Genomic DNA, 12,258 nt, shown 5'->3' on the forward strand with positions numbered 1-12,258 from the left:
ATTTTCCAGTAGTGATGATGTTGTAGAAGACTTGCTACATAAGTAATTCAACCAAAGTATTTCTTTTAAAAACATTTTTTCAACTAGAATTTACTTTTTCTCTTCTCAAATGCCTTCCACCCACCCAATCAAACTGAGAAAGAATGGAGTTTACATGGAACATGTAATTCCCCAACAGTCCTACAAAAACTAGACAATTAACAAACCCTGTGGGTTAGGGAGAAGTACAGTAGCACAGATCCTATGGGGAAGTTGTTAGTGCTTCTCCTTATACTTATTCACGCTGCTCAGAGCCTTTATCCATTCCCAAAAGATAGGAGAAAAAGAAATAAACTGAAAATTATGATTTTCTTCCCCAACCTGTTGGTCCATAAGTTGTTGGTTCACTTGGCCAGACTGGCACAGTGGCTGGTAAAGAAGGCACTGTGGGAGGCAGATGCACCTCTGAAGGAACCTGAAGGGGAGCTGGATTTGCCAATAACACATGCTCTGCTGGATTCTTAAGAAAAAGGGGGGAAAGGAAGAAGAGGATTGGGAAAAGAGAGAGAGAGAGAGACACACACATGTTCTAAGGCACTGAAATCATTTTATGTGACATTGCTTGTAGATAATTTTAAAATTAGACACTCCCTAGGTTGCTTCTTTTTCTCTAAAAAGGACACAAATGAATTCCTAGAACAGTGACAAAACAAAGTACTTTAAAAAACCACTAAATATTTACTGTAGTTTCCTTATGCTAGAGGAAAAGAGTAAATGTGCAGCAATTTAGGAAATGTCCCTAAAAAGCAGCCTACAAAAATCACTGAAGCCTATAGGAGAGCTGGGAAAAGCCCACAAACCAACACAATCAGACTATAAACCTTGGACAACACATCACTTCAGAGTCCAAGGGGGGAAAGGTACACAAAGAAACTCAAGAATTATTTGTTTGTACCACTGAACTAAAACCAAGAAAAGGCTCTGAATTAGAAATCTGGGTCAATCTCTAGGAAAAATCTCACATTTATTGGTGGTTAAAATGGTCTGAATTTCCCCAACCCTATTTAAGGAAATAATTAGAATTGAGATTGTTCTGGAAAATAACAAAATCATGAACTTTTCATCTCAATTGGGGTATACAGTTCAGGTCTGATTTGTACAATAATTCCTAAGTTATGAGATTCAGATGACTGCTAGAGAACCTAAATATGAAGCAGATGAAAAAAATTTATCTACAATATAAAAGATAGCATCAGAATTCTTAAATGTAGCACTGCCTCAATGAACAAAGTTTTATTTTCCCCCATGTGAGTGACCAAATGTACATGTGGTATAGGGGGAATTTGAAAGTTTCCCAATCATACCCAAAGTCTTCAGGCACAAAAAATATTTTAGGCATGTTAACTTGTAAATATTATAAAGTATCACATTAAACATGTATATGCTTCTATTCCTACTAAATAGGAGAATCAGCTCAAAGGAAGTAGTGGTTTCCTAAAAGAGCAAATACTAGTAACTGTATAATTATATTACTTTATAAAGGTCAAGAACATATTCACTTTAAAAAATAAAATAATAAATCACCTAGAGATAATTATACACACAAGTTTGTAAATTACAATAAACCCTTTCATGTAACACATAGGCTCTACCTTTTCTTAGATTGTCACACACAGAATCAGGAATCGAGATTTAAAAGAATGCTTTGAAAAAACCAAAAACATGCATACTTGTTCAGCAGGAGATGGACCCTCAATCTTCTTTGATTTTAAAGGTGAAGAAGCTGGTGGACATTTTTCATCATCTTCAATATTCTTTGGAAACTAAACAGCCAGAGTAATTTTATAATTTAGAATTCTGTTACATTCTATATCTGCCAACTCTCTAACCACAAAACTATCCTGAAATGGACATTTCAAATATTACCTCCTCAAAAATATTTAAAGAGTATTCAGAATCCATTATACTTAAGTGTGCTTAAGGCTGGGGATGACGGTACCAGAAAAATTTTATGTCAAGACCACTTTGTGAAGAATTTTGCAGTAATATGGTCCATAAAATCTTTATTCTATTCTAGGAAATTCTAATCCAATATACAGACCACCCTTACAGATCTGAGAATCTAGCAGTATTTCTTAGATAAATCAACATAGCTTAAAAAACATCCTGATACTACTTTAGCAAAGTTTTACTCTTTTCACATTCTTTTCCTCTTCTACAGCCATCAGCTAATCACTCCTCAAGGACACACGTCATCTCCTTTTCAGATCCATTCCTACCCCCTCACAGCCCAGATCCTGCCATCAGCAGACTCTAACCCAACCAACCTGAAGTATGGAAGGGAAGTAGCAGAACACAGGGCATAAGTTCTGAGGGTCTGGACAACCCTGGCCAAGCTTCTTCACTTCCCTGCCAAACCCCTTACAGATCTCATTCTGTGGCTTTTGAGTTAAAGCGACCTACAGCCACTGTTCTGGGAAGGACCACTGACTACAGACAAAAAGTGCCAAACAGCAATCCAACAGGGAAAAGCTGCTTCCGTTTCTCCCTGAGATAGCAGACTGTGTTGCTATTTATGCTGAGTTCATTTTAAAAGGACCATAATTTAGAAAACGGTTTTCAAAAGTGACAAAAAAATACACCTGTTTTCTACTCCATTTGCATCTGAAAATTCTAAAAAACAAGTGTACTGAAAATCACAACGTCTCTATCTGAAACAAATACCAAACTAAACACTGCCAACAATACAATTGTTCAACTAACTCGACTTTTTACCAGTACAGAACTCTCTAAAACAGAAGAATGACTTTGAATCCAAAGGGCTTTTCTCTTGAGTGAAAGCTTCACTTGTGTACAGAATAAGTACAGCAGATTAAGAAAAAAAAAGGAATGATATAATAAAATAAAGTTCAACACATTTACCTCTGGTGTGCTTGCCTCAAGTTTTTGATCCAAGTGTATCTGCCTCGGATTTGAATCTGTAACCCACAAGAAAAAGTTGTGAAAGACCTAAAAGTAAAATTTATAAACTCAATGACAAGAATGGTAACTGATTAAGATGCAGAACTAAAGGGAAAGAAACAATTCAATCTGATTTTGGTTTTGAAAACTTACTAGCTTAAGAGATTTAAAGCATAAATTATTTTGGCTGTTTTCATCCAATTATTTTCTAGAAGTAAGTTCTCTCTTTCAGATTATTTATTTATGTAACAAACCTGCATTTAAGTGTCTATCCAAGGAACCAGGAAAAGTGATGTGAGGGATACACAGATAAGACAGCAAGTGCCCCCACAGAATGTAGTCTATCGGAAGCTAACATGTACAGGAAAAACCAGACATACAAAGTGCTAAAGGATTTCACAACAAAGATTATTATCAGCATGGGGGAATCAGGAAAAGCTTCCTCAGGAAGTGGCTATGCAGAGAGTATACTAGGTAGCAAGAACAATATGAGAAAAAGGTGAGAAGGTTCACAGTGCAACTGAAAAATAGAAGCCTGTTAAAATCTCAAGTACATATTAAAGAAAGTAATGTGAATGAAGGGAGAAAAGTTAAAATGGGGTAATAATAGCACCAAATTCTCAGAGTTGTTGTGAAAAGTGTTTAGGGTATAGAAGAGGCTTAAGAAATTCTTAAACCTGACCCCTCTAGTTCCCCAATATCAAGGTAAAGAAATTAGATATTTGGTGGCAAATGGACCAGTCAACAAGCATTTAAGTACCTACTATACAACAGGTATCAGATAAAACAGTGGGAATACAAAGATAAAAATGAAAGACTATAAACAGATATATACAAAATAAACAAGAGTAATAAGAATTTACATTTTAAAATATAATAAAACTTCATTTTAAAATGTAAAAACCATTCTTAGTTCCCACATCAGACACCCGACTTAGAGAATGCTGTCAGGTGGATGGATCAGTAAAGGCTTTATGCAAAAGGTGGCAAAAAGTTGATCTTTGAAGTAAAGGAGTGAGAGATGAGGGAAGGTATGGGGGGGTGGAGGTGGGCCAATGCAAAAGCACTAGCAAAGAAAATCAATTGTCCTGTGTGAGAAACAATGAGGCCAGGGAGCCAGGGCTGTGTAGTGGCTGCTGTGGTCTGTGAGGCTACAAAGGGGTTTAGATGCAGCCCAGGGAAGCTTGTATCTACTCCAAGGTCCACGACAACCTCCAGGACAGAGGGAATGAGAACCAGCATTACTGACTAATGACACTATGAGTCATCTAGGAAATCAGAAGAGAGAACAGGGTAAAATCCAGAGATGGTCATTCTGGTGGGGAACATGCTGAGCAGCAGACAATGACTGTGGGTCTGGGACTTGAGAGAAGAGAAGAGGCTGCAGATGTAGGAGTCATTAACATTGAAACCACAGTGCGTACTAGAAAGGATAAGATCACTGAGGAAGAAGGCGCTAAGAGAAGGGGGTGAAGAACAAAACCCTGGGGAGTATACGCACTAAAGGGATGAACAGGAATGTGGCGATGGGAGATTCTGCATGTGTGTGCGTTTATACCAGGCAATCATCCAATCATCTGTATTTTTTAAAGTGCTAGGCCTGGAGCCAAGAAGATTGGAATTCAAATATTCCTCAGACACTTATTTGCGATGTGACCCTGGGTAAATCATTTAACCTCTGTTTACATCAATTCCTTATCTGTGAAATAGAAATAACCTAGCGCTCAGCACAGTGCCTAGCACACAACAGGCATTTTATAGATGTGAGTTATTACTGGTGGTGCTGTTAGTTACCGTCACCACTACTACTACATCATACCTTTTTCTCTTCGTTCTTCAGCATCAATCCTTCGCCTTCCTTTTCTCTCACTTCCATGTGATTTTCTCTGCATACCAGTACTACTGCTCTGAACAGCTGCCTGCCCAACTGATGAGCTCTTAAACATGGATACAAACAAAACTCAAGATATGTTAAAAATTTAACTAAAAACCCACATGAAGCTTTTGTTTCTAACTTCAATCTAGTCATTTACACCAAAATCATGTCTGTTGAGCCCACATGAAAGGAGGCCCTGACTTGTACCACCTACCCCAACACAGACAAAATATTACACATATACAAGAAATAAATAAAGCACATCAAGATGTTGACGTCTGGGAGAAAATGAAAGCTACTGCATTAAAGCAAACAGAAAAGCTTCTCTGGTTATATCAAAAAGGTTTGCCAGTTTATTAAGAGAAAAAGAACCCTTTCTGTATAGCAAGGAAACTCTAACCCATGACTACTGCTATGCATTGTTCCCAACGGGAGGCCATGAGCTTTCTGAGAGCCACATTCTAGATAATGACTGTTTTATCTTCTATTTGAATGGTACTACTCACCATATTCAAGAGAAGTTTTTCACTTGATCCCCAAAGTGGGGGCAGGGATTGTGTTTGGGGAAAATACTGAGTGTTGATGATTAGCTGCAACTACACAGCGTATTTCATTTGGCAGAAACTGCCTGAATAAACAAAGCTCAAATAAACTTCAAAGACAAGCCGTACTAACCAGAAATTTAAGCATGACTATTTCAAACATGATAGCATGTAAATGCCCAAATACTAGCTGTCCTCCTTGTTATTCCAAAAGTGCTACACTCCTGTAATTGGTATACCAAAATAATTTTGTTAACCTTGGAAAATGCTTTCAAAACCAGTAGAACAGTTTCAAAGGAGATTGTTTTGTCCTTTGAGGCTGAATTTTTACCTTCAGAAAGAGTGAGAAGTCATCTGGAGATAGGTCTGTGAATAAGGTCATCAAGTTGGATATTAACGAGGCAGGATTAATCCAACTGATCACCTTACGTGGCTAAAATTGGCTTGAAACACCAAAATGTGTGGTAGTTACCAGTAGTGTAAACCCATAACCACTCTTGGCTATCTTTGAAGGCTGACACTCAAGGGATATGCAGACTGGCTCATTTTTAAAATATCAGTCTTGCACTTCAGGCATGTCTGATTGAATGCCTAGTCTTCTAATTCATAGTAAGGTTAGAAAGACACAGTGGGGAAAGAACCTTGGACTAGGATTCAGGGTGCTTGGGTTCTATTACAAATCTTATAAACTAGTTCTGAAATCCTAAAAGAAAGTGATTCTATCTCAGGACTGATCTTCAATCCCTTACTTTACAAGTAAGATTGTTAGATTAGAGCATGGTCAAGATCCCTGCTAGGTTTAGAATTCTATGACCCCACTTATATAAGGAAACTATTATTTTTATACGTACAGAGAGGGCTGGAAAAGCCTGTTCATCTCTGTGCTGAATTTCATACAATAAACGTGATTCTTCAAAGGCTTCTCTCTCTCTTCGCTCCTCTGGAGAAAGGCCAAAATGACTCCCATCTCTGCCAACATGGTCTGGATCCTCAATCCTCTCACGTTCTACTTTTCTGGAAGGGCAATTTTGGTTATTCAAAAACACTGACTGGTAAGACATACTGAGTTCCAAAAATGACAATGACTGTTATCCACAGCAAATGGTTAATCCTAACTTTGCTTCATTCTGATGTTCAGGATTCATTTGGCTGTCTTGTATGTTAAGAAAATGTAAACTTGATTAATACTAACCTACCTAATAGATTCAGGGTAAATTTATGACTCAAAAAATTTTGTTATGCATTCTCCAGTGCAAAAAAGTTTTTAAAAAAAATTTCTGCAGCATGAATTCCTTCTTGTACAGATAATTGTAGAGATAATACTATCTACTCATATTAGCTTTTAGGACAGACAAGTTCAAATCTCACTAACTCAAATGTGATACTTTCACTAAGAAAGAGTCTATAAATGTACTTTGGAATGGCATGAAAGAACATTTGAAAAATGTTTTGTTTCGTTTACCATTAAAAATGCTAAGAAAGAGTATATATTTATAAATGAAGATGATACAAAAATAACTTTGAAACTTCTAAAGAAATAAAGGGAAAGAAACAGGTATGCTACTGGATATACAGAACTATAATTTTTTTGGTTCAGACCCGTGATTTACCACGTTAAGACACTTGTCTGCTAGATGTAAACTATTTACATCGCTGTGAATAAACACTACATCAATAATTTATGGTCACAAAGAGTTTCTTTACTAAGAGAATGAACCAGGTCTTCTTCCTTACCCTAAATCCTGCCCTATCAATGCAATATGTAATATAAAATTGGCTTACTATTATTAGCAAACCAAATTTATTTAAAATTCCTAATAGTTAAGGCTCCACAACTGAAAACTAAATAAAACATTTTATATCTCTGACTTTTGCTTCTGAAATAGTCACAAGACACATAAAATACATCAGGTCCCTTACAATATAAATATAACCCAGTTCATACAATGAAAAGTAAGAGAATCAACAATAAAAATCATCAACTACAAAATCTTAAATGGTGACAGCATCTAATAACAGCACAGTGTGAGTGGGGTTATAAAAGACAGGATCAGTGCCTCTCCAACTGGTCAAACGGTCATTCTAAGGTGGTTTCTGAGATGGGAATTAGAAAGGATTTTATATACATTATTTTATTTGACAAGACAACCCTGTAAAATAGGTAGTGAAATTATCACTATCTCCATTTTACAGATGAGGAAACAGGCATCAAAGTTAAGTGATTTTTCTCAAGTCCACTTATACAATACAAAGGAGATAGTATTTAAACTCACATCTCATTCCAAAATATTCTTCCCCCCAAGCCCCCAGTCACACTGAAGAACTTGACATTGTTAAGAATTATTGAAGAAGTGGGGTGGTCTAGCTAGGAAAAGGGAAATATGAATGTTATCTTCAAATAACTAAGATCTTAAATCAAAGAGAAATCAGTCTTATTGTATCAGTCCAGAGAGAATAATTAAGAACACCAGAAAGGAATATCCCAAGACAGATTTCAGTTCAACAAAGAAATTTCTAACAATCAGACTTGTTCAAGGTTGAAGTGGGATGCCTTGTGGGATAGTCACGTCCTCTGAATTAAAAGTGAGATTAGACTAAACGTATACCAAAAATGCCATAAGAGAAGATGCCTATAAATGAAGATCAACTAATGGAACCTTGCAAGGCTCTTTCTAACATAAACAATATTGAAAGAAAGCTCCCAGTAACTACAACTGCTTTTAATAACCATTGTTCCAAGTTCTTTTTTTTTTAAATTCAATTTTATTTTCAGTTCCATATTTCTTCTGGCTACTACTCATTGAGAAGGCAAGAAAAATAAACTCATTACTATCAGCAAAAAAAATCTCTGAATTAACCATATTTCAACAGTAAAAGAAAAACTATTGTTCAATCTACTGAGTATATTAGAAAATACTGTTCAATCTACTCTCCGAGTACATTAGTTCTTTCTGGAGGTAAAAAGCATATTTCATCATCAGTCTTCTGGAATTGTGTTGATCAAAATTACTCTGAGTTGATTATCTTTACAATATGTTATTATATACATTGTTCTCCTGGTTCTACTCCCTTCACTCTGCCATCAGTTCATATGAGCTTTCCCCAGTTTTTCTAAAAGCATCCCATTCATCATCTGTAATAGCATTCCATCAATTCATATTATCGTAGTCCATCATTCAGACACAACAATTTGTTTAGCCAGTCCCTCAGTGATGGGCATCCTTTCAAGTTTCTAATTCTTATTACTACAAAGTTACTATAAATATTATTATACTTATGGGCCCTCTTCCTTTCTTTGATGTCTTCAAGGTATAGACATAGTAGCAGCATCAGTGATCAAGGATATGTACAGCTTACCAGATTTTTGGGCATAGTACCAAATTACTTTCCAGAATGGTTGGATTGGTTTACAACTACACAACACTATTTTAAGTGTAGTCATTTTACCGCATCCCCTCCAGCATTCACCATTTTCACCAATCTGATGGCTATTTAAATATCTTATTTCCTGTTCTGTTCATCTAAGCATGATTTATATTTTTGGAAATGTTCAGTCATTTCATTTAGATTTTCAGTTTTAGTGACATCTAACTGGGCAAGACAGCTCCCAGTAAATAATGTTATTTCAACTTCATTAGTTGTGAATTCGCCTTTTTTCATTTTTGATGTTGATAATTTGGTTTTCCTCTTCTTAAAAGATCAAATTAGCCAATGCCACCCTTCCCCCCAAAAAAACCTCAGCTCTCAGTTTTATTAGTTCAAATTTAAAAAAAAAGAAATTTGTTAATCTGTCCTCTGATTTTCAGCATTTCATTTTGGTGTTTGTGGCTTTGTAAATAGTTGATTATCAAATTTTTTTAGTTCAACATCCAATTTGTTCATCTGCTCTCTTACTGATGTAAGCATTTAGAGATATAAATTTTCCCCTATTATTGCTTTGGCTTATCCACAAATTTTGGCAGATTTTCTCATTGTTGTCATCATCTTTAACAAAATTAATGTTTCTATGAATTGTTCTTTGACCCACTCATTTTAGGATTATTTTGTTGTTCAGTAATTTCAGTCATGTCCAACTTTTTGTAAACCCATTTGGGATTTTCTTGGCAAAAATACCAGATCACTTTACAGAGGAGGAAACTGAGTCAAACAAGTTGAAGTGATTTGCCAAGGGTCACACAGCTATTAAGTGTCTGAAGTCAAATTTGAACTCAGGAAAATGAATCCAGGTCCAATGCACCACCTACCTGTCGCCATTCTGTGGTTCAGTTTCCAACTAATATTTAATCCATGCTTTAAAAGTCTTTTACTGAATGTGACATGTATTGCATTAAGATCAGAAAAACACACACTTAACATTCCTGCTTTTTTATATTTTTGAGATTTTTATGCCTTAATACCGGTCAATTTTCTTTTGGTGCCGTGCACAGCTGAGAAACGGTTATGCTCCTTTCTATTCTCAATCAAGTTTCCAGGTCTACCACACATAACTTTTCTAAAATTCTACTAACTTTTACGGTTAGAGAGGTAAATCAAGGCTCCCTCCAAACTATGATAGTTTTACTTTCTATTTCCTCCTGTATTTCATTTAACTTTTCCATTAAGAATTTTAATGCTATACCCAGTTGGTGCATATGTTCAGTACTGATACTACATCATGTTGATGGTACCTTTTATAAAAGTTTCCCTGTTTATCTCTTTTAATTAGGTCTATTTTTGCTTCTGCTTTGTCTGATATCACGATTGCCACCCCTACCTTTCTTAAGCTGAAGCATAAGAGGTAACATATACTGCTGGAATATGGTTTCTAATTCCTTCTACAATCCTCTTCCATTTTATGGGGTAAGTTTATCCTATTCACATTCACAGTTATGACTGCTGAATGTGCTATTTCCTTCAATACAATTCCATCATATTCACCCTTCTTTTCTTCAATCTGTTTCCTTCTGACCACTGCATCCTTTAATTTACCCCTCCCCCTTTCCAAGTTCCTCTCTTCCACACAAACACATATTGACAACTGTACATCATCTTCACACTTTTGTTGTTGGTTCCTTATAAAAATTCTATCCCCTCTTATCATTTATGTGAAATGTTTTTTTAAAAAGTGGATTTCCTTTGGAGGGAAACTAGCCCAACTGCCTCATTTTACAGAGGTAATGAAGCTGAGATCTAGTCAGGGTAAGTTACTTGGCCCAAGGCACACAAGGGCTAGGTAGCAGAGGCCGCACTCGAACGCAAGTCTTCTGACTCAAAACTTCAGCATTCTTTACCTTGTTCTATTCTGTCTCCCACTAAATGAACTAAGTTACACACAAATAGTAGGAAGGCAAACAAAACAAATGCAACTGAAGTTTTTTCATCACATCTGAATGATAATCATCTTTTTTTTCCAAAACATTTCTTTGATATAATATATATTTTTTTTCTTTCAACATCAAGGTTAGCAGTTACTTTAGAACCATAACATTTCTTCAATCTTAGAACACAAGTAGTAAAGCACAGGTTCTACAATACTTTCTAAAGGGTTCTGACTAGCTGAGGAAAAGAAATTGGTCTTTGTATAGACATTTGCGACTTTGTAATTATCACTTCTAACAACAACTCACATTCTGTATTAAGACATATGTATGTTATAAAACCTACCAAAACTTGATTTATGAAAGCTTACAGAAACAAAACCCACTATATTACTTGTACAGTAACCTCTAACGCCTGGTCTCAGCTCGTGGTTCAGTTTACACAGTTCAAATCCTTAGCCAGACAAACTTGTAAACAAACAGTATACAGTCAAAGTTTTTTTTTTTTAAAGTGAAAAGAATCATTCTCTCCATCAGCACTGGTGGCTGGCACGGAGGTATGGTAGAGATGGAGGGAAAAAAGATCAGTCATGCTTACCACAAAAATTTCATGCACGTGCTAAACCACTACCATATAACTAATTGTCCACAAATAGTTCTAAGAATAATATGAAAGATCATTTAAGAATGGATAGCTTGTTTTGTCTGATATTAAATAAAGTAACCCAAACCAGCAGAATTCCAAAATTAACCTATAAAAATTTAAGTTGACATTTCAAAAGGCAAACAAAAACTCCAGCATTTTTCTAACAAAATCAACTCTTCTCTTGCCTGAAAAAATATCAGGCGTTTGTAAAGAGGAAAAATCTTGGGGAAAAAAATTTTTTATTATCTCTAACACAATAAGACTACCACAAAGAGATGAAATCGTCCTGACACTCCAAAAATTTCTATTATAATAAAGGATTTTTTGAAAATCACAAAAAAACCCCTCATTTTCTATTTCTTCTGGATGAAAGCTTTACCTCAGAATCTGTGAAGAAGTCCTGCTCTGTGTCTTGTGCTCATTTGAGGGCAACTGAGACTGTAACCCAGAAGACTGACATGAATATGCATGCTGCCGAGTTCCCACATGCTGAAGTCGAGGAGGTAGTGTTGATGGGGTTTTTATTGGCTTATTTGAGTTCTTTGGCCCTCTGCAATCTATGTCTACGACAAAAACCCAGAAGAAATGTACAAATAACAAGCAGGAAACTGTATGACTCATGGCAAACTGAAAGAAGAGAAGAGGGAAGGAGAGGGAGGGAGGAAAGGAGGGAAGAAGGGGGAGAAGAAGAGGAAGGAGGGGAAAGAGAGTGAGAGAAAAGGGAGGAGAAGTGAGGGGAGATTCTTACCAGGCTGAAAATGCTGTCCACCAGTGGAAGGTTTTCTCATCTTCCTTCCTGAAGATACCATGTTCCAACCTTCTGTAGAAGTTACCTGCTGTAGAGGCTTGAGGCTCTTCAGTGAGGAGGAACGTCTTAAAGAACAAAGAGAATGAAGAAGATGTTATGTAGGGTTCCAGGTTACTTCTAGTTAGAATTTTTAACAGGCATTGTCTTCA

General features: G+C 36.1%; 1 protein-coding gene across 4 annotated transcripts in view; it reads right to left on the minus strand.

Moving 5' to 3' along the window:
* The window catches only part of OTUD4 (OTU deubiquitinase 4), a 54,875-nt gene that overhangs the window by 10,839 nt on the left and 31,778 nt on the right, over positions 1-12,258 (minus strand). For all 4 annotated transcript variants that reach the window (XM_072621152.1, XM_072621153.1, XM_072621156.1 and 1 more), the window contains 7 exons: positions 12,050-12,174; positions 11,681-11,864; positions 6,210-6,372; positions 4,760-4,877; positions 2,902-2,957; positions 1,710-1,802; positions 361-499 (listed from right to left, as the gene is read on the minus strand). In XM_072621152.1, the coding sequence (XP_072477253.1) occupies positions 361-499; positions 1,710-1,802; positions 2,902-2,957; positions 4,760-4,877; positions 6,210-6,372; positions 11,681-11,864; positions 12,050-12,174 (878 nt within the window). The remainder of the gene's footprint in view (positions 1-360; positions 500-1,709; positions 1,803-2,901; positions 2,958-4,759; positions 4,878-6,209; positions 6,373-11,680; positions 11,865-12,049; positions 12,175-12,258) is intronic.

The sequence above is a fragment of the Notamacropus eugenii genome, chromosome 6 (assembly GCF_028372415.1).
Source record: "Notamacropus eugenii isolate mMacEug1 chromosome 6, mMacEug1.pri_v2, whole genome shotgun sequence".
NCBI lineage: Eukaryota > Metazoa > Chordata > Mammalia > Diprotodontia > Macropodidae > Notamacropus > Notamacropus eugenii.